Source organism: Eucalyptus grandis, chromosome 9 (genome assembly GCF_016545825.1).
Source record: "Eucalyptus grandis isolate ANBG69807.140 chromosome 9, ASM1654582v1, whole genome shotgun sequence".
Taxonomy (NCBI): domain Eukaryota; kingdom Viridiplantae; phylum Streptophyta; class Magnoliopsida; order Myrtales; family Myrtaceae; genus Eucalyptus; species Eucalyptus grandis.
The window spans coordinates 33,077,476-33,097,455 of NC_052620.1; the positions used below are offsets into that span (position 1 = coordinate 33,077,476).

General features: G+C 43.2%; 2 protein-coding genes across 3 annotated transcripts; one reads left to right on the forward strand and one right to left on the reverse strand.

Moving 5' to 3' along the window:
• Nucleotides 1-1,005: 1,005 nt before the first annotated feature.
• Nucleotides 1,006-4,898, forward strand: LOC104419406 (probable WRKY transcription factor 4). The gene is made up of 4 exons (XM_010031058.3): nucleotides 1,006-1,492; nucleotides 2,162-2,892; nucleotides 2,985-3,125; nucleotides 4,371-4,898. The coding sequence occupies exons 1-4, from the start codon at nucleotides 1,118-1,120 to the stop codon at nucleotides 4,585-4,587; spliced, it is 1,464 nt and encodes a 487-aa protein (XP_010029360.1). The 5' UTR covers nucleotides 1,006-1,117; the 3' UTR covers nucleotides 4,588-4,898.
• An 879-nt stretch (nucleotides 4,899-5,777) lies between these two features.
• Nucleotides 5,778-12,147, reverse strand: LOC104419407. 2 transcript variants are annotated; one of them, XM_010031060.3, is made up of 11 exons: nucleotides 11,345-12,147; nucleotides 10,229-10,345; nucleotides 9,618-9,975; nucleotides 9,070-9,153; nucleotides 8,426-8,926; nucleotides 8,043-8,178; nucleotides 7,667-7,829; nucleotides 7,383-7,511; nucleotides 6,610-6,804; nucleotides 6,377-6,499; nucleotides 5,778-6,160 (listed from the first exon to the last, which is right to left on the reverse strand). In XM_010031060.3, the coding sequence occupies exons 3-11, from the start codon at nucleotides 9,898-9,900 to the stop codon at nucleotides 6,047-6,049; spliced, it is 1,728 nt and encodes a 575-aa protein (XP_010029362.2). In that variant the 5' UTR covers nucleotides 9,901-9,975; nucleotides 10,229-10,345; nucleotides 11,345-12,147; the 3' UTR covers nucleotides 5,778-6,046. The 2 variants fall into 2 exon arrangements, with proteins under 2 accessions (XP_010029362.2, XP_010029363.2); XM_010031061.3 differs by lacking the exon at nucleotides 11,345-12,147 and adding an exon at nucleotides 10,579-10,708.
• Nucleotides 12,148-19,980: the final 7,833 nt, after the last annotated feature.

The following is a 19,980-nucleotide window of genomic DNA, read 5'->3' on the forward strand; positions in this document are numbered from 1 at the left end:
CGTGTGGGGTGTCCCCATATGTACGTCTAGTCCTCCCATCTTCTTCTGTTCATTCTATGCATTCGGTTCGAGTTCCGACGTCGTATGGGGCCTGAAGTAGCGACCTGTGCAATCGGAGGCAGCAGGTGCTCCCGCGAGTCACTGCCGATCTGCTGTCAATTTGCCAACATGGGCCTCGATTTGCTTTGCATCTTTCCCACGGAATTCATTCCTTAGTTTCTTGCGTGACAAAAGAAAATTGTTCTATTGGTAATCTTTCTCTCCAAGAAAATCTTTTTGACCTCCTTTTCCAACATCGGCGGGTGCCCGGAATCCTTGGCGTACTCGTCTAATCATCGGATGTGAGATGCCCCGCCATTCCACAGAAACTAGATAACAATAAAAGACCCAAAAATCACATCAAGAGATTATCTGAGTGTGGTCATTCGAATCCGAGTTTCGAAGGAGATTGGACTTAAATTGAAATGCGTGTAGCTTTAAACTACCATTTAATCAAGATTTTTTCTCATTTTATTTTGTCAATAATAGTCTCATCATGAAATTGAAAAGTCATTGAAATTAGCTTTGATTGTATGTTGGCGTTGTGACAGGATAGAGCTTTCGCATGTCATACTTTAGCTGGTATTAATAGACACGTTAATGTCGGATTGTCAAATCAAAAATCGCGAGACTTGATAACAAAAAGAATTCTTTATATTCAATGGCATTACGGTTCTTTTTTCTTGATATATATGATAAATGATCTGGGGTTCAACATTTTTATAAATAGGTAATGAATCAAAATCAAAAATCTTATTTATGTTTTCTTGGCATCCTTTGATGAAGTGAAACAGCAAAAAAGAACCATTACAAAAGGTGGGACTTTTTAACTGAACTTCTTCTGGAGAGCGAAGACAAGAAGAGGCTAGGACAGGACGGCAAGTGGCGGTGGAGCGGTAGTTGCCACCCCCAACGACAATAAATGTCGTGGCAACGTAGGAGAAATAAGGTCAATTTAAAAAGGGTTAAAAAGGAAGCAACAAAGAAAAACGAGAAACAGACGCCAGTCACAGCAAAGACAACACCAGCACCCGTCGATACTGGGCTTTCCCAGAGGAGAAAAAAACTAAGCCAAGAAATGGCCGGAAAGCAGCCGCCGCCGCCGCTGCGGCCCACCATATCGGTGCCGCCGCGCCCGCCGGCGGCCGCCATGTTCGGGCCCTGCGCGAGCCCCGGCCCGTTGACGCTGGTCTCCAGCTTCTTCGCCGAGTCCGACGGCGGGTCCTTCTCGGAGCTGCTCGCCGGGGCCATGTACTCCCCGCTCGCCGTCAACGCCGCGGGCCCAAGCTCGTTCCTTTGGGACTACCCGCGCGAGAACCCGTCGAGGGAAGGGGAGCCTCGAGATGGGCAGGCGGGCCTGCCGGTGGGTGCTGTCAAGTCGCCGTTGTTCACGGTCCCCCCTGGCTTGAGCCCTTCCGGGTTGCTTCTGTCGCCCGGCTTCTTCTCTCCTAAGGTGATTGCTGCACTTCATTTCTTGGGTTTTCAGGATGAAATTGGGGCCCCTGCCTCGCTTTTTTTGGGTGAATGAATGCGTCTTTTCGGAGTTCATCTGCAGTCGCTAATCTTGCGACCGCATAAACTTGCATCCTAGGAGATATAGTTTGATTAGAAGGATGATTTTTTTTAAGTATTTCAAGTGCTTCACTGGTATTGCCTGAAATCAGAGTCCTAGCGATGGCATCAAGGCAAACGGGCCGTAGGTGAGAAATGGAATCAAGTTTGTAATGTCATTATCCCCTTCAAGAACCTTGTCTCAAAATCTCACCCAGATTGTTGCTGCAGCTGTTGGGGCGATTAGCGTGCGTTTTGGCTGAGCAGGCTACATTGTCTGATTAATTAATTAATTAGTTAACTACCTCAGCAAGTTCCATGCTCTCTAGCTCGTTACATGCCTAGAGTGATGATTTTCGGTTATTGGGGGTGTCTTGTCTTAGACTCTCACCCAGAGAATTTTATGCTCTTATTGAGACCTTAGGATGATCGACAGGATACGATATCCTCTGGAGAGTAGCTCCTGGAATTGTTTTAGGCGCACATAGAAACTTACCATTTACAAAACCTAGATAATGTACTTTCCTGAACTTATATGAATCTCCTTTTATGTTTCCTATGCACAAAGCAGAGCCCCTTTGGGATGTCCCACCAGCAGGCCTTAGCACAAGTGACTGCTCAAGCTCATGTTGCACTAGCACGGTCTCATGAGCACTCGCAATTAGAAATTAATCCTCCATCAGAAGCATCAAAAGAGCCACTCCCAGATGAACCATCTCTTATGCCAAATGAGGATTCACATCAGCTCTCTCCATCAGAAGCTACCACTTCCATGGCCGAATCCTCTGATTTCGTTAGTTCCAGTCACAAATGGGAAGCTCTTCCCATGGTTCTAGAGAAGCCCACTGAAGATGGGTATAATTGGAGGAAGTATGGCCAGAAGCAGGTCAAGGGCTGTGGTTTTCCCAGGAGCTACTATAAATGTAGCCATCTCAATTGCTCAGTCAAGAAAAAGGTTGAGCATTCTCTTGATGGTCGTATAACGGAAATTACTTACAGAGGGCAACACCAGCATGAAATGCCTCAAGCCAAAAGGACTTCAAAAGATGGTAACAACTTGAACAGGAGCACAAATTCTCTGGCTAAATCTCAAGCTGTTCTTCAGGGGCAGAGTGGGCGCCAATCTGCTCCTGCAATGCTCAGGAGTGGCCAAGATGAGGAGTCCTCTCAAGCAATCGCTTCAAATACCAGCGGGTTAAGTAACTATGTGGAGTTAGATGATGCTAAATCAAAGGGAGATGGATCTGATGTCGATAATGATGATGTTGACGCTGGTGATGACAAATCAAATCCCAAGCAGAAGCAAGTTTTATTTATGATGTTCTATATAATTACCGTCTTTCTTCTCGTAATATTTCATTTTAGACAATTTAATAAATTGCTTTGGCTTATAGGATTGTGCCAATTCCATCAAGCAAATATGTCACAGAACCCAAGATCGTTCTGCAGACAAGAAGTGAAGTTGATTTGCTGGATGATGGCTTCAAGTGGCGCAAATATGGACAGAAAGTGGTCAAAGGGAGTTCCTACCCAAGGTACTGAACTCTTCCCATTCTTGCCTGCTGTTCGTTGGCTTGATGATCTAATCATGCTTGGAATTGCAGTCTTGATGTCAGATGCCATTAGCCCTAGAAATTAGATTTTGGTGTCTCACCTCGTGCGATGTCAAAGGTATCTATGACCAAGTGTTCTGGATCCATACAGTGTGTACAGTTTTTTTTTTTTGTTGGTCAGTCAATACAGTGTATGTAGTAGATTTTGAGCTCAATTGTGAAGCTCTTCTTTTGCGACTTTTGTCTGTCTGTTATGGGGGCAGGGAGGCAGCATGTTGCCTATAGTTTTTGCCATGTCCTTCAGCTGTTCCCTCACTATGCCTGAACAAGCCAAAGCATAAGAAATCAGTCGAAACTTGGGGAAGGGTGTCTTTGGCTTCAAATAATGAGGTGAAATACATAATGATCTCAAAGAAGCCGATTAGATTTTAGCAATGTGTTTCTCGACACTTTCAAAATACACAAGAGTCACCCAAATTATTTTGGTGCAAAATCATGTGGCAACATAAACATAGTACATGCAAAACAAAACCAGGAGGATCTCTTCTGGAGTGTCGAGAGTAACATAGATTCTTCTCATTGTCTTATGCCATCTCACAGATCTATTGGGCGAAGTCATTAGGAGTATGGATTATTAATATTCTGGGTATTGTGTCATCAGTTTAAGATTTGCCTTCTCGTGTACTCGATAGGTGGTATAGATAACCCATCAGGGATGCTGGATTGTTGTTACAACACCTTTTACTGTCTTGTTTTGCTTTCATTACTTTAATCATCTGATCTTAGATCACAATTGAGCCCTGCCAACTGAGATTTTTGAGGGACGACAAGTCTTTTTCCTTCCCCAGTCTTAGCATATAGGAGTGAAAACAGCAGATATACGTCACCCGGTCATTATGTGAACAATGATTACTCTCTCGCTTCATCTTTCCTGTTGTGTTCCTGGACTCCGTTTACTCAACCATCAGCAGAAGTACTAGGATTGTCTCAGCGTTCATGTTTTTCTCTGCTTTCCATGATGTTGGAATTCAATACTTCATAAACGGTGCTCTCTCTCTCTCTCTCTCTCTCTCTCTCTCTCTCTCTCTCTCTCTCTCAGTGTTGGCTCGAAGAAACAGATTGATTTTCCAAATGGTGCAATCAAATATTTGAGCACTTCAATTTGCATTTTTTTTTTCTGTTAAGGACCTGTTCTGATGCAATAAAAAATCACCCTATGCTGTGCAGGAGCTACTACAAGTGCACTTACGCAGGCTGCAATGTCCGGAAACATATTGAAAGGGCTGCGTTGGACCCTAAATCCGTTATAACCACTTATGAGGGAAAGCACAATCACACTGCACCATCTGCTGGAAAGCGAGGCCGCACTGTTGAGGCAACGGAATTTGGCGATGCCCAAAGACCGTCGGTTCTACGGCTGAAAGAAGAGCAAGTGGCTGCTTGAGCCTTAAGCTACTCGATGCTCATCTTACTGAAAAGAGCTCGTGGACTCGGTGGATTTTGGCCAGAGTCACACAGGCCATGTATGATCGAACAGAAATGTGATAAATATGTAAATGAGCGAACCCTCTTGCTGTCACTTGGGGCTTGTGTTTTCCATGCACAAAAACCACATCAAGTGCAGGGGAAGGTTATTGCTTATGCTTTATGCATCTCCTCCTGTAACTAAGCATCAGTAACTCTGTCGTATCAATTGCTAAGGCTGAATCTCCAAAAAAGTGAGATTTCAAATCAGTCTTTACTCTGTTTTACCAATTCGTTTCCTCTTAATTGATGCCGACCTTAAAAAGAGAAGCTTTTTACATTGCTGGACGGTTCTTGCTACCGCAACCTCTTGTTCAGAGGAGCCTCCACTCCAGTATCGATCAACTGGTCTTTGCATAGAAAGGGGCAACTTCCGAAACAGTTCCATGGCTTGAACATCATTAACAGCATCAACTCGAAAAAGATCGCAGTTTTGGCATGGAGGGAATTTGAGCAGAACTGAATGGAGACCCTGAAAATAATATGATCAGATTCACTAAAACCGTACTGCAAATTGAAATTGCAGAGCAGCTTCCGAAGGTGAATCATTCATCATTGGCCTCGCAATCATCCAAGGCGCAGAAAAGGATTTGCCTTCGACAAATTACATGGAAAAGGTGCCAGAGTTCGCAATGCAGAACCCAGATTCAACACGAGATGCAAAATGGAGAGGACGCGCGACCAAAAGGAAGGTTCTTTCGGTTTCATGTAGGGCGAAACCCGTCACTTTGGTCTGCCATCTATTCTTAAGATGCGCTTCCCCCACAGGTTGTAGAAAGCCTGTGGTTGTCCATTTAAATTGATCATCTTGTTCTGATAATAAGACCGTTCATAAAAATATGACTTCCAAATGTTGGCATCCTCTATGAGTGATCATGCTAGAATCTGCGATCAAGTTTACTATCTCAAGTTTGAACTCAGCGGGTCCTTCGACGAGCACATCACAATTTCTTAGCAAGAATCATCACACATTTAACAGATCAATTTTTGCAGACCAGCATGACTACCTGACATTACTCTTTTCTTTTGGAAAGCATCTTCAACGACACGGCAAGCGACAAAGTTACAAGTAGAGTCCCAAGGGAACTTGACAGAAGCATCCCAACAACATATACAACAAATATATATATATATATATATATATATATAACATTACTAGAGACATAAATGGCGGAGTAGAAACTGATTTCATGTTTAACTGTGCTCACATGATTAATGAACCAGGGATAAATGAAAGGTTTTAATTCAAATAATTTGCATATTTATAGAGATTTTCTTTCCCAGCTGGATTGAGACTGAAGGCATGGACTTCCCCCTCTGAAGGCCACTGTCATGGTTGGTAGTCAGCATTGATTTGATTTCACTTAAAAAGGGAGTTCTCAATCATCATCCCCAGCAACCAGCGTCGGTATTTGGCCATGATTGACGAAATCAATCTTGTTCAGTCTAACACAACAAAGCACCTGTTCTGGCAGCTCCTCCGGCTTTTGCGCCTGTTGGGTTTTCAAGAACAGAGCTCAGCAGTCAGATGAAACATGCAAAGAATTCGGTATTTCACTGGACGCAGTATTAGACGGAGAACTCAGTTTTAATATCATAGATGGGCGCAAGATTGTAAGTCCCAATTCTTTGTCCATGCATGAAAGGTTTCTGGATATGTCGAATACGAAGGGCAATGTCTAACAGGAGTTGCATAGCTGAAGGGTTACCTGGATAGTCAGACCCAAATCAAGTATTCCGTTCTTCAACCGTTCCCGGAAAGCTTCCAACCCCTTTCGAGATATAAAGCTGAATCGGTGAATGTCCAAATCGATCTCAAAGTAATTAGGTCCCTGCATTAGTGGATTGAAGTGACAAGAACCTCAGAATGCGAGTAATCAGTTTGCAAGAAAAAGTGTCTGACTTATTAAAATAGTCAAAAGAACATATTATTGCAGCTCACCTTATAGAAGTTGTGTTGAGGGCGTGAAAGAACTGGCTTTTCGTTGTACGCTTGTACTAGTTTTCTCTCGGTAGAACTTAACTGGAGATCCTCAGGGTTCTCCACACCAGCCATGATCTTCAGCCTTTCTCTAAAAGGAACGATAGACTCTTTAGCAAAGCCTTTAACCTTCTCCATCTCATCCTCGACCAATTTCTGCATAAGGAACAAGTTATCGTAGCAGAAAAAAGAAATTTTCTAAATCACCAAACTGAGTTGAATATTCGAGTATCACAAGTATATGTTTGGACTTGAGTTTTGTTTTCCTTGTTTTTTTTTTTTTTTTTTTTTAATATATATAATTATGCCCATTTCACACGGACCTACAGCTACTAAAATTAGCAAGGAAATTGAATCAATAATTTGCTGACTTGTTTTTTTATTTTTTCTTTTTATGTTTGACCTAAGACTACATGAACTTGACACTGGAAGCACCAAACAACCGATACAGTTCAAGTGGATCACACGTGCCCCATCAGAAGTATGGTAATTAAGTCATTGCAGTCGAGAATTATGATCCCCAAGGCTGAGACAGATCCTTCAAAACATAAGAACAGGCATTATATTGAAGGTCACTCTTTGTCATAATAGTATATTCCTTCATATTGAAGGCCACTCTTTTTGTCATAATATTATATTCCTTTACATCCTACCTTGATTTGACTGTGTTCCCTGGTTACAGCCAGCAGTAAAAAAGAAAGCAAATAGGAACAACGGAAGGGAGGGTAAATCACCTGGATGCTGTCCTGATATTGTGAAGAGATGTCTTTCTCAAAACTCTCAGAAACTTTGAAGTACAAGATAAGACTCAATCCTTCCCCATCGCTATCACCAAGGAACATCGCAGCAGGATAAGTGGGCAACTGCAGAACGCACACAATTTAGATGATGAGAGAGCAGTAAATCACGAGACATAACATGACAATGATCTGACAAAAGCAAACTTCCTTGCTCCAAAAGTAATAAGGCAAACGAGGAAAGTGGATGGGACCAACAAGCATTCTCATCCAGGACTTACTTGGATATTTACAACAAGAAGAGGAGGTACTTTTCCATCTGCTTTCACATTGGGTAGCTCGAGGTGTTGGGCTATGTGGTTTATTTTTCTAGGACACATAAAAAGATCAACTCCAATTGGTATATACGGGCTGTTATCTGAAGCAGGGGACTTCCGCTTATCTCTGCATACAGCCATCAGGTGATTAGGCTCTACACAATCAAAGGAACTCACAACACACAAGCAATATAATCAAAGTTTAGAAATGAGCAACTAATTAAGACGTCTGTTAGATGCAATGAAGAAACTGGTGGAAGTATAGCGTTTGAAAAATCATTGTTGAGTCATGCATGGTTATCATGAAAGCTTGTGATGAAAAAGAGCATTGACATCGTACTTGAAGTAGTTTTCTCCCCGAAGTTTAAATTTGGAGGGCGGAAGCTCGGACCAGCATCCAGGGGTCAGTTTTTCACCAGTGCAGCAAGGGATAATCAATCCTGCTCGGGGGCGATATAAGAATCTTTTTGATGCACCTGTAAATACACCAACCCATCACATACTATATAAATTCACTGAGACATGCAATAGACGCTGTAATTGTCATAGTTGGTAATACAGGCAACATCAAATCACTTGTCAAGAACATAGATGTATATACGCGTCTATCCCTAATATCGACAGATTTGAAAGGCCACCAAGGAACTCAACTATGCAATAATGACATTGTAGAGCATAAATTAAGCTTGACATCAATGCAAGAAGGCCCCTTGGAATACTTACGATGTTCCGTTGTTTCTTCTCCGTCACAGGACCTTCTCTTGAATGAAAGCCTAAAGACTGCAGACTTCTTTCTTTGAGCCTGCAGGCCCACATTATGAGTACTTACGATCTTGTCGTTAAAACTCACAGAAGGAACTAAACGAGATAGGCCAGATTTCAATATTTTCGGTTGGCATTTCTCCTCAGAATCGCGTCTATTCTCTTTAAGACCTTTGAAGCTCCCATGGCAGTGTTCCATTGTTTTCCTCATCCTGTTGTAACTTTCCTCAGCCTTTCCAACACAAGCCAGCTCAGAGCCTTGTGCAGACGTAAGTGTATTAGATTCCTTGTGCTCATCTTTGTCTGTTAAAACTTCTGATTTACCTCCATCTATTTTGAGATAACTTCCACGAAATTCTTCATAGGCATTCCCACTGTCCACAAAGCAAGATGAAGTTTCATACTGAAGCACCTGACCACCAGAAATGTTGCCCATGGCATTGACTGCCAAAGGAAATCCATCTACACATGTTCGGGAACTCCAATCAGACCCAGAAAGGCAAACGATGATAATGTTCCTAATTTAAATATTCTTTGAAAAAGGAAGAAGAAAGACAAGAAAAAGTTTGCTGACTACTTGTACTGGGGAAGTTTATGTTTCTTACCTCCATGCACACTGATGAATTCATCATCTGAGTCAGACTCCAAGATGCTCACTGAGTCGAACCATGCCTCCTCTTGGCATAATACTGCAGGGATTGACTATTGAAGCTTTAGTAATTTGGCTTCGCACAATCCAAAAAGTATATTTGCCTATGAAAGGAAAGCCTTCCAAGCAATACAAGCAGTAAATTAAATTGAAAAATTCAAAACACCCTATTCAGAATTATACAAATGCAATAGAAATCTTATTATAAGAGGACAGTCCAATGTCTTTAAGCGGTCAGCCACCATGACGTAAACCTAAATAAACTTCACGTTAGTGGCTACAGAGAGAACTGAGAAAGTTTCTTACAGTCACTGGCTTATTTTTCAACCTAGTAGTAAATATGAAAATCAGAACAGAAGTGGGAGTGGCATAAGCGAAGGCAAGGTAAGATTTTCTTCAAGGACCTCCGATGCCTATAAGGGGTATTCTGGTTTTCATATGCAATCTCATGAAGTTCTTGGAAAATGCCAGTCAAACTAAACTCAGGATAATGAAACGGCATACCATTTGATTCAAATTGGCTATGGTGCCACTGCAGCTGTGTCAGATAAAATGTAGAATTGGCAACCTCGGATCTTCTGCAAGTGGTTGTTTCCCCTGTCTCGAAATCCATACGAACAAATTCACTGACAGCATAATCTGTGACGAGAGTTCCGGCACCGCTATTCTTTTTCTTGGTTATGGTAGGGACAGAAGTTGATATCTTGCCTTGGCGTTTGCGGGTTCGGCGGGAATGTCTCTTCCGCACTTTTATCTTTTTAGGGGGTGTCGACATGCAAGCGCCCATTATGACTACTCAAAGCACAGTTCCAATCTTTTCCAATGATTTTCAATTTTTTCCCCAAGAAAATTCTCCGCAAACCTATCAACAATGAAACTTGGAACATAAATATAATATGCATTATGTTCTCCACGGATGCACTGCATTGTAGCCTTTCTTCTACATTAAACATGAGTACCGAAAGGAAAATAATACACAACGACAAAAATATTTTAATTAAGACAGGTTCTTCATTCAAGTACCCAAAAATCCCTGGTATAAGATCGAACCATCTACCATTCCCGATATTGGAAAGCTAACCATCTATTGTAAGCAACATGAAGGAGGACTTTACCTTCTTCGGAGAAACTGAGATTTCAGGGAGAGTGAAAGCTGGGCAACGCAAGAGAGATGAAACCCCGATCAAATTATCAGACAAGCTCTTCCCTGATCAAGCATTCCTTTAAAAACCCTGAACGCATAAAAAGGCAAATCACAGGGCGATCATCAGCAACGAAAACGGATAACGACAAACGCAAATGCATCACATGATTTACACTAGTTTCCATAAACCATTCTAAAGAAATCACAAGGAACCTGCCATTCTAATCATAGTACTTTACATAAACTAATCAATGTCGATCCAAAAATTTAAAAAATATAATAATAAAAAAAGAGGGAAACAAAAAGAACAAAGAGATGGACCTCTAAAAAGTGCAGATTCACAGAGAGAAAAAGAGAGAGAGAGAGAGAGACAGAGAGAGAGATGAACGGTTCATTCATCACTTTTAAAGGGAATTTTCATTTCACTTTCAGAGAAGGGACATATAACAAGGGAGACAGATGAAGGGTCCACATAAGACGAGGAGCCAAAAGAGAGAGAGAGAGAATAAGATCGAGCACCACTATGTTTCCCATAAAGAATGGTTGCTTTGTCCATATCAGTGTGCCAGAGGCACAGGAAAAAGTCGAAAGATCTCGGCAACGTGAAAGCGCTTCGAGTGGAAGCACGACAGAAATTTCCCAGTCGACGCGATGATGCCCAAGAAGCAGTAGCCGACAAAACCAAGAATTATGCAAACTTCCGGTCGCGTTTCGCGATCGAATACCAAAAGAATCAAGAATCAGCAAAAGGGCAGCATTGAAAAGGGAACTCATGCTTTTCGAGAGATGAATATATTCACGACAAGTACAATGGAAAAGGGTGAAGAAAAGCATAAAAATAGAAGGGGATTCATCCACCACATGCATTGCACCGCGACCAAAAAGGACATCAAAGAAGACATGAAATCGGAAACGTTTCCCAGGAAAAAAGAAAGGGCGAAAGATTCGCGCATTAACAAGATCGGTGGAACAGAGGATATGTTAAGATGCATGCATGCACGAATAGATGCTTGAGGATCGGAGAAAAGACGGTTCGAGCGAGATTATACATCGAGCTTGATCGAAAACGGAAATGGAAAGGCCTAACCTTTTTCCTTTTACTTTTTCTTTGTTTTTGCAGTACGGATCTGCGTGTCCCCCTCTCCCCGTCCCTCCTCTGCGCCACCACCGGCAGGAACAAGAAATGCAAGAAAAGCAAAGCTGCGCTCCCGACAGCAACAGCCCGCAGAGCCAGAGGAGAGAGCCTCAGAGGAAAGCGGGAGACAAGAAACGAAGCGGGTCGGTGGAGGTGGAGAGGGTCCGACAATGTCGTCGGATCCGCAGAGCGGTCTTATCTCCCACGCCCCGTCCTTCCTCCTTCCTCCTCCTCCTTCTCCTTCCCTAAATATCCCTCCTCTGTTTTACCCTGCAACTCTCATTGCAGGCGGAGAACGCGAATCCCAGAGCGGCTCCTCTTCTCCTCTCTCGCGGTTCTTGAAGTCGTCCTTGCGGAGAGACATCCCCCTCCCTCTCCCTCTCTCCCCCTCCCCTTGAGTTTAGCTCCCGTGTTGTCTGAGTTTAGCCTTCGGGCTTTCTTAAATTTCGCTGGCAGATAGCCAAAAAAACAAATCAGCAAGAACCCATCTCGAGAGAGAGAGAGAGAGAGAGAGAGCACTGATAAAATCCTATATATTTCCCATGATCATCGTATACGTTGCGTGAACTGTTTATCCTATTTATAATAGTCAATCCCGTTTCGCGCTGAAGTCAAGGTCTAATCCCTCGCATCTGAATCTGCACTCCATCCTGCCATCCGTCTGCCCCGCCCTGCTCTTTCCGTTCCTCGTTGTGCGTGCGCCACCCGTCTTGCCTCCCGCTTGTCATCTTCCGCCGCTCCCTCAAGAAAAATCAAGAAAACACAGGGCCAGGAAAAGTTGTGCTTTTTTAGCATTTTCCTCGCGTCGCTCTCCCAACAAATTTCCCTGTTCCTTGCTCTTACGCGTGAAGCCAATTTCCATCGAAGCTACGTCTTTCCATACCTATTTGACGTGACCATTTTGATCTCTTTTTTTTTTTTTAAATAGTTTCGATTTTGGCCTAATTTCTTAGATAGTTCCCAACTTTAAATTCAATTCAAATTCTATCTCTATTTTGTTTATCTAAAAGAAAATGTCTGCCATCCCTCTAAACCGAACTCTGTCCACAGGCATATCAACGTTGGAAGGCTATTGTTATTTTAACACAAAATTGAAGGCGATGATGAAGAAGTGAGTTCTGATAATGAACTTTTAGCTAAAACTAGTGACGATTTTTTGATTCGTGGGCAGATATGAGACCCAAGTGAAAGTTTGAGTGTGTTATAAACTAAACAAATTCTGGAGTAAAATTAGGATTAGATCTCTAGTTTAGAGTTTAACTAACTCGGGATGTTACCCACTTTAACTTATTTCACATCAAGTTTCACAATTTTGCCCTTCAACATAAAGTTGAACACCTTCCCAAGCCATCTAAGCACACTTAACTTTAGAGTTTGCCATTATTGGCCCTTCAACATACACTTGAGAGTGATTCCACCTAAGCATGTTTAACAATTAAGTATTGTGGTTGCATCAAAATATGCATCCGTGAGTTAATTCCATTTTTCACACATATATATTGAAAACGCTCTGCCTTTGTTTGGTGAACAATTCTATTCATTCATGTCTCCTTCATCATCTTAAAAGTCTATTAGGAGCTGCTCTTTGTCCAAGCCCTCTTACACCGATAATCACTTTCCACCCTTGTCGAACTAAGTCCTTATAGAAATATTTTAATTTTTAAAGGTATTTGATAAATTTTTAAAATAACAATAAATGACGACAACTTGTTTACTTAATTTTCAAGCGTTGCTACTCAAACTCAATATAAATTTAAGTATCTCGATTGCTTCATTGAGTCGAGCTGAACCTTGAAAATACTAAATTAGTGTATGTTGTGAAATTAGCTCAATGAATGGATTAAAAATTGTATGAATTATTGGTTGAAAAGGTCAAAAGTATGTATTTACGAAATATTGAATGAATTAGAAATTCTCTAAATATAGTGAAAATTTAAAATAGGCCTTTGGTGTCGAATATTTAATCCAGTGTATGCGTAAGGATATGAAATTAATCAAGATCGGGGAAAATATATCATGTCTCCAGTTTATTAATTGTTAGTCTATAGCAAGCTCTAGTTAGCGAAAATTAAGAATGGGCATAGGGTTGGTTACATCTTGACAGACCCAGGTGACCCATGTGACTATTTTCTCTAACTTTAATGTTCTTTTAAGATTCGAGGTCGAGTTGTAGCTATATTTGAATTTAAAATCGAGGTTGCCCTCCTATTAAGGAAACTTGAGCTCATGGCGAAGTTGATCTCAAACTTGACAAATCAACTTCGATCTTGTCCAATATCGAGCCTTTTATTTGAGCATAGTCGAGCTCGGTTATTAAATAATTTTGATTTGATTTGATTTGATGCGATGCGATGAGACGACACGTGTTACATTGCCAATCACTACCGGCCGACTATAATAACTGGACCGCGGTTTTTATGCTAGACGGCCCATTTCGCGGTGGTTAGGTACTTCAGTTAATCAACCGACATAAAGAACGATAAAGACAGGACGGCACATTAATTACCGCCACACCTATTCTTTCAATTTTTCCTCTATTTCTATTTTTCTCCCTGTTATTATTACTATTACTATTACTATTATTATCATCATTATTTGGACCTACAAAAACAATTCAGCAATTAAAAAAATAATAAATGCTGTAGAGAAGAAAAGGTGTAAAGACTGACAAAAAGACAATAATTGGGGGGACACAGATAAGAGGGACAGCTACATAGCTACCCGTCCGAAATCTTTTATGGGAGTTTCAATTCGATCATTATTGGGCGTGCGCATCTACAGTTTCCGTATGGTCTCTTTTGCGACAATTCGCGAAAACCCAAAAAGAAAAAAAATGAAGTTTGAATGTACAGCTTTTTTCGATCTGCACTCCTAAGAGAAAATATTGGGTGGTCCGGGACCTCCACGTCAGCGTGGTCCCCGGCTACTCACGAGGTGCCATGTGGATGGTGTGGGCCCATCTGGTGTCTTCTGCCCTCTTCCCCTCTCTCCTCTTCCTAGCCTGTCAACGCCCTCTCTCCTCTTAGCCTGCACACTCTCTCTCCTGTCAGAGCATTTATTGCGGGGAAAACTTTCTCTTTCCTTCGTTTGAGAAAGAAAACGGCCCTTCGTTCCTCTCGTTTCTCTGTCCCTCTCTCCATTTGTTTCCTTTCGAAATTTTGAATCTGAACTTTTCTCCCTCTCTCCGCGCTCGTTGCTGCTCCGCCGTGCATCAAGCGGCCGTTCCCCTCCCGTCGCTGACGGGCCGCCCCTACTCCGATGCTCGCTCGCTTCTCTCTTCGGGCTCGTTGCTGCTCCATCGTTCGTTCCGGCGTTCCCAGGATCGCAGATGCAGCACGCGGAGGAGAAGCAGGCCTCTTCGAGCTCCCCTCAACGTCGGCGAGCGTCGCCCGCAGAGCGAGACCCCCACACACGGGAGGCTCAGAGGCGAGGTTGCTGGAGAAGTTGGTGTTCCGGAGGATGGCCTCCCCAACCGGCGACGTGGTCGAGGAAGCTGAGAAGGAGGCCACGGTGGACTAAGTCGAGGGACTTGACGTCGACACGGCGAAGCCTGAGCTCGGGGCTCTTGACGCGGACGGTGAGGGCAAACCCGAGGAAGGCGGCGCGGAGGATGACGATCGGGGCGAGGGCGTAGACGAAGCACTTGCTGCTGCTGCGCCTCTGGTTGCGGCAAGGAGGCGGCTTGGCGAAGTGGGCGAGCTCCACGTCGTCGCTACGGAGGCAGGGTCCGAAGGGCACGATTGGGCTAGTCGGATCTTCTTTAGGCATCACGAAAGTCAGAGTTCAAGTGAATGCGAGAGAGCACGGTACCGAAATCTCTTTCGACATGATGGTCGACGCGGTGATCACGGCCATGGCGGTTGCGGGGCATGAGAACATCCCGGTGATTGTGGCCTAGACAGGGTGGCCAAACTCGAGCCCCGATGCAGCAGAGATCGACGCCAACGAGCTCTACTCCGAAATGTACGTGAAGAGCCTGTTGGGACACCTGAGGTCGGGGCAAGGGACGCCATTGAGGAAGGAAGGCGTTGCGGAGGCTTACGTTTACGAGCTGGTCGATGAGGAAGCAAATGAGACGACGAGCAGCCAAGCTCGCGCGAGGAACTGGGGGATCTTGTATGCGAATTTGAGCGAGAAGTATGAGGTCCAGTTCTCTTGTGCCGCCCGCTATTGTGGGTCGTTGGAGGAGCTATTGATTGGGTTCGTGTTGATGCTGCTGATTTTGGTCTGGTTGATATGGTATATACCGAATTCCCCATGGTGATTCCGTTTCGACTGGGGTTTGATTTCGTTCTTGCTCTTTCTCTTCGATGGAGCGTGTCCCTCTCGAAGAAGATGATTTCTTCACGTCTGCGTTCTGGGTTTGAATCTTTGATGGTCTAAAGCACTTGCAGCCGGCTGATTCTGCTGTTTCGTTTTTTCTGTTCTTATGATATGATATTGATCTTGATCTTGATGTAGTTCTTTTGTTCTTTTATGGGGGTTCTGGATGTGTTAGAGATGGATTTGAAATCAGTGGTAATCGGATGAGAAGTGGAGTGATCTGGAATCTTGCTCGATCGAGCAAATTCTTTTTGTCTTTCTTTTCTTTCGCTAGTGAGCCAGAGGATTTATCTTGTTCTTTTCCCTACTGTTGTTTAGCTCGGAGCAAGAAGTTTCTGCAAATTTTAATTGAATGCCATGGCTTTGCCGTTGTTACTGGTTTCCTGAATGCGAAATGGGCGGAGTCAAATCGAATTTTTCGGCAGTACTTGAACTCAAGGTGGGAATTCGGAAGATTTATGCATGCTATCGAGAGTGTGTGGTAAACTGCAATGCCTCGCAAAGCTCGAATCTTTTTAGGTAGAAGAAGAGTCGTATGTGCAGGCAAAGAATATAATAAAAACCGGGCATTGCTTTGTGCTCAGCGTGATAGATCGGCAGCCACAATTTGAATTTGATTGAAGATAACCCAGGCTCGATGCAGCATAATGCGAAAGAGGAGATCGATTAGAGTTTTTGCTAACCACAGGGCAATGATCTGAGAATCTTTGATCTTTCACTTTTCTAAAACAAAACAAAGAATGGAATTCGGAAAATCATGACAAAGAAGGGAAATTGCTTTTGGTGCGGTTCTCAATCCCGACGATATTCACAACACCTCAGAAGAACAAAAATTCACTTGTCACTTTTAACAGTTTCTTTCCCTCTCTTGCAAAAACACTTTGATGGAGTGACAGGAATGGTGGTTTTGTAAATTGTCCACTTGCTAGTCAGAATTCGGTTCGTCATCACCCCAAATATCTAACTGGGACACGCGAAAGAAGACATAAGAGAGAAAAATATGCCAAGAAATCATCGGATAAGGCCTCGAGATTTCTTCAGACGATGAAAATTAGCTTTCACCAAGTAAGTGAATCAACTTGGGCAAGCATAACCTAGCAAACTATCATTCTAGTTCGCAAAACTAGGATTCTTGTACAACACTGCTATTTCCTACTAAAGTTGCGCATGAAATCCAAAACAAGCCAGCTGATCTTTCCTCATTGCACACCCAACATATTCACACAAGCACACAGACATGCACCCCTATTCACACGCGCAAGAGATTATGAGCTCAGAGAGAGAGGGAGATTACATAATACAATCAATCGCTATTTACATTTGCAAGATTTTAGGAGTTAGTGTGGATGACCAAATCCAGATCCACCGCGGCCTCCTTCTCAGCTCCCTCGACCGCGTCGCCGGTTGGGGAGGCCGTCCTCCGGAACACCAAGAGAGCATCTTCTCTGCCGTTGGGCTTCCGCTCGCTTGCGATTCGCCGTCCTCACCGTCTCTGTAACACGTTCTGCATCCGGAAATGGCAAGCGGGGACTCCGGCGTCACCCGCAGAGCTTGGGACGTGGTCCGCCTTGCGCTGCTGTGGCCGAGGAGAGGCGGGGCGTTCAGGCGGCTCCTCGCGGTCAAGTTCCGTCTCGCCGTGGCTGGATTCGTCAAGAGCATCGGTGGCGGTTGCGGCTACCACAGCTCGATGCCCATCCGTTACGGGGAGCGCGAGCTCTCGTTCGACAAGACCCTGGTCTTCCACGTCAAGATGCATCGACCCGGAGCATCCACGAGGGTCCCGCTTCCGCCTCCCTCGCATCCCCCTGCATCAGCGACAAGGACGGCGACTGGGAGAGGAAGAGCCCGGTCGCCGTTGAAGACGGAGGAGAATGTAGATGCGGAGGTGGCGGACGAGGCGGATGCGTAAGTGCGGCGGCGTGGTTTGTCGGACGGCGGGCTCCGTCGTTCGCCGGAGGAGCAACGCGACGAAGGGGCAGAACGAAAGAGAAAATATTAGCTGTAGCTCAGATGCAGCGGCAGCCGACGAGGTGGATGCGGAAGCGGGGACGATGGCGTGATTCGTCGGACAGCAGCTCCGTCGTCCGATCGGAGAAGAAGCGGAGGGCAGAGCAACCGGGCGCGAGTCAAACGAAAATATGGAGAGAGAAAATTTGTAAGAGAGAAGGATTGCTTTTATTTTCTTGGGAGGAGAGAGAGAGAGAGCGCCGAATTTTTCAAATTTCCCGAGAGGGAAAAGTTTCTGGTGGGCCCAGAATAGCTCGTTGAAAGGTCAGGAGAAGGCTAGTGAGAGAAAAAAGAAAAAGAAAAATGCAAAAGACAGCAAGCGGGCCACGCTTCCACGTGGCGTAACCTGAGTGGTCCGGGACCACGCTGATGTGGAGGTCCCGGACCACCCAATATTTTCTCTCTGCACTAATGTGTTCTCGTCTCCAGGTTGGGCCATCCATCGGTCGTTGTCTGTCCACGTCGAAAGTGAATTGAGTGAAGGCCGTAGCCCCACGAACGTGTCTTAAAATTAGCTACAAGTTGTTGGACTAAACTTTCGGTTTCAGTTTATTGAGCTAACGCGGAGAAAACTCTTAAATTGATCCATCCTAAACTAATTTTTATGTCATTAAAGCCAAACCGATACATTTATATAATATTAATCACAAACTAATGATGCTTCTACATCACACATGTCACATTTATCCCGCATTATATTAAATATGGGATTTTTTTGATAAGGGATAGTTGTGATATGTGCTAAAAATTAATTTGGGACAAATATAACACATGCGTATTAATTTAGGTTTTATGTTGTATTAGCCCCATTTTATTTTATTTTTTATAAATCTTGCGGGCTCGTGTATTTTAATTGTATCGAATACCATTCAAAATATACAAATTTCGATATATAAATACGCACAAGATTTTTGTAATTTTTTAAAAGATCAAATTAATTTTTAACTTTGATGCAATAGTACAGAGTTGCAATCGAACTTTTATCTAATGGGGACTCTTGACGCCTATTAAAGTACATAACTAATGACATCTAGATTTAAAATACGGTGCTTTTCGAATAGCTTTGAATTACTAAGAAAAATTTAGTTTATAGATTTTTTTTTTTTTGGGGCTAAGCGGTCGTGTACTATGAAGATTAATATAGCAAATCAATTAAGAAGAAGAGATTTGAAAGAGGCCCGATTTGCATAAACAATAAAGTAAATTTGATTTGTTCAATCATGTATTTTATATTTATTATTGGAAGTGATCCTTGGGTTGGTCCAAGCCGGCAAGGTTTTACAATTAAATGCGGTTGTCGAGGCCCTTTCAAATTTATTTTCGAACATATTTGGCATGGGAGGCTCGTGAGTTGCCTGATCCACAATCGAGTATATTTGGCATGGCCAGACCCTAAACAAGCTTTATTTAATTTTCTTTTACTAAAAATATCCAAGTAATTTCTCTCTAATCATAAACACGTATTCTACATGTATATAACTAATATAAATTCACAGTGATAAATTTAGCATCGAGATCAAGTCGTGTTTTTCGCTGCCGTGTAGTAATGTGGCGAGTCGTAAGTTAATCTCTCCGCACATCTAACAAAACACCACTTGAAATGCACGACAAACATGATCTAGGTGAATCCTAATTTCCCTAGAGCAAGGAAGGCCCCGTTTAAAAGTGGGCGTTCGATGGCGGTAAATTAATCCTATTTTTTACAAACGACATTAAAGAAATTCGGGTAATCATGAGGTCAGGGCGACTTCTAATTCGTGCATCATTAGCTGACTGAACATCATTAATCGCCACTTTTCTAGGGACTGATCACATGGGAATCGTCGAAAGTTCACGTGCATGCACGTACGTGCAGTTGTTATCATTATCGCTTGGCCACAATTAATAATACAGATCAGCTTGTCACGTCAGGATTAGGATAATTACGACAGTTTTATTATTATCGTCATTTCTTTCTATTGTTCTAATAATTGAAAACTACTGGTTAATATGGCACGCCATTTTTTTTCTCGTGAAGTGGCTTGGCATGAAAATTATCGCATTAACTTTTACTTTTAATTTTTTTTTAATTTTCTCATTTTCCAACATTTAGAGGTCAGGCCGGGTTTAGTAGGGCCCATTGAGGACAAGTCCATTGAGGCAATGCCCAAGGCCCCAATGCCTATGTGTGAGGCCCCAATTGCCAGAGCCTAAATCCATCGTGATCGAGCTTAGGAACCTCGTGCCTAGGTTCGGGGTCCTCAATGCCTAGGCCTAGG

Bases quoted from the DNA above. Each gene is read 5' to 3' on its own strand.
- LOC104419406 (XM_010031058.3), top strand. From the start codon at position 1,118: ATGGCCGGAAAGCAGCCGCCGCCGCCGCTGCGGCCCACCATATCGGTG. The intron at 1,493-2,161 runs GTGATTGCTGCA...TGCACAAAGCAG, and splicing joins CCGGCTTCTTCTCTCCTAAG to AGCCCCTTTGGGATGTCCCA. The intron at 3,126-4,370 runs GTACTGAACTCT...TATGCTGTGCAG, and splicing joins AAAGGGAGTTCCTACCCAAG to GAGCTACTACAAGTGCACTT.
- LOC104419407 (XM_010031060.3), bottom strand. From the start codon at position 9,900: ATGGGCGCTTGCATGTCGACACCCCCTAAAAAGATAAAAGTGCGGAAG. The intron at 9,154-9,617 runs GTATGCCGTTTC...CAATCCCTGCAG, and splicing joins TAGCCAATTTGAATCAAATG to TATTATGCCAAGAGGAGGCA. The intron at 6,161-6,376 runs GTAACCCTTCAG...AAAACCCAACAG, and splicing joins ATTTGGGTCTGACTATCCAG to GCGCAAAAGCCGGAGGAGCT.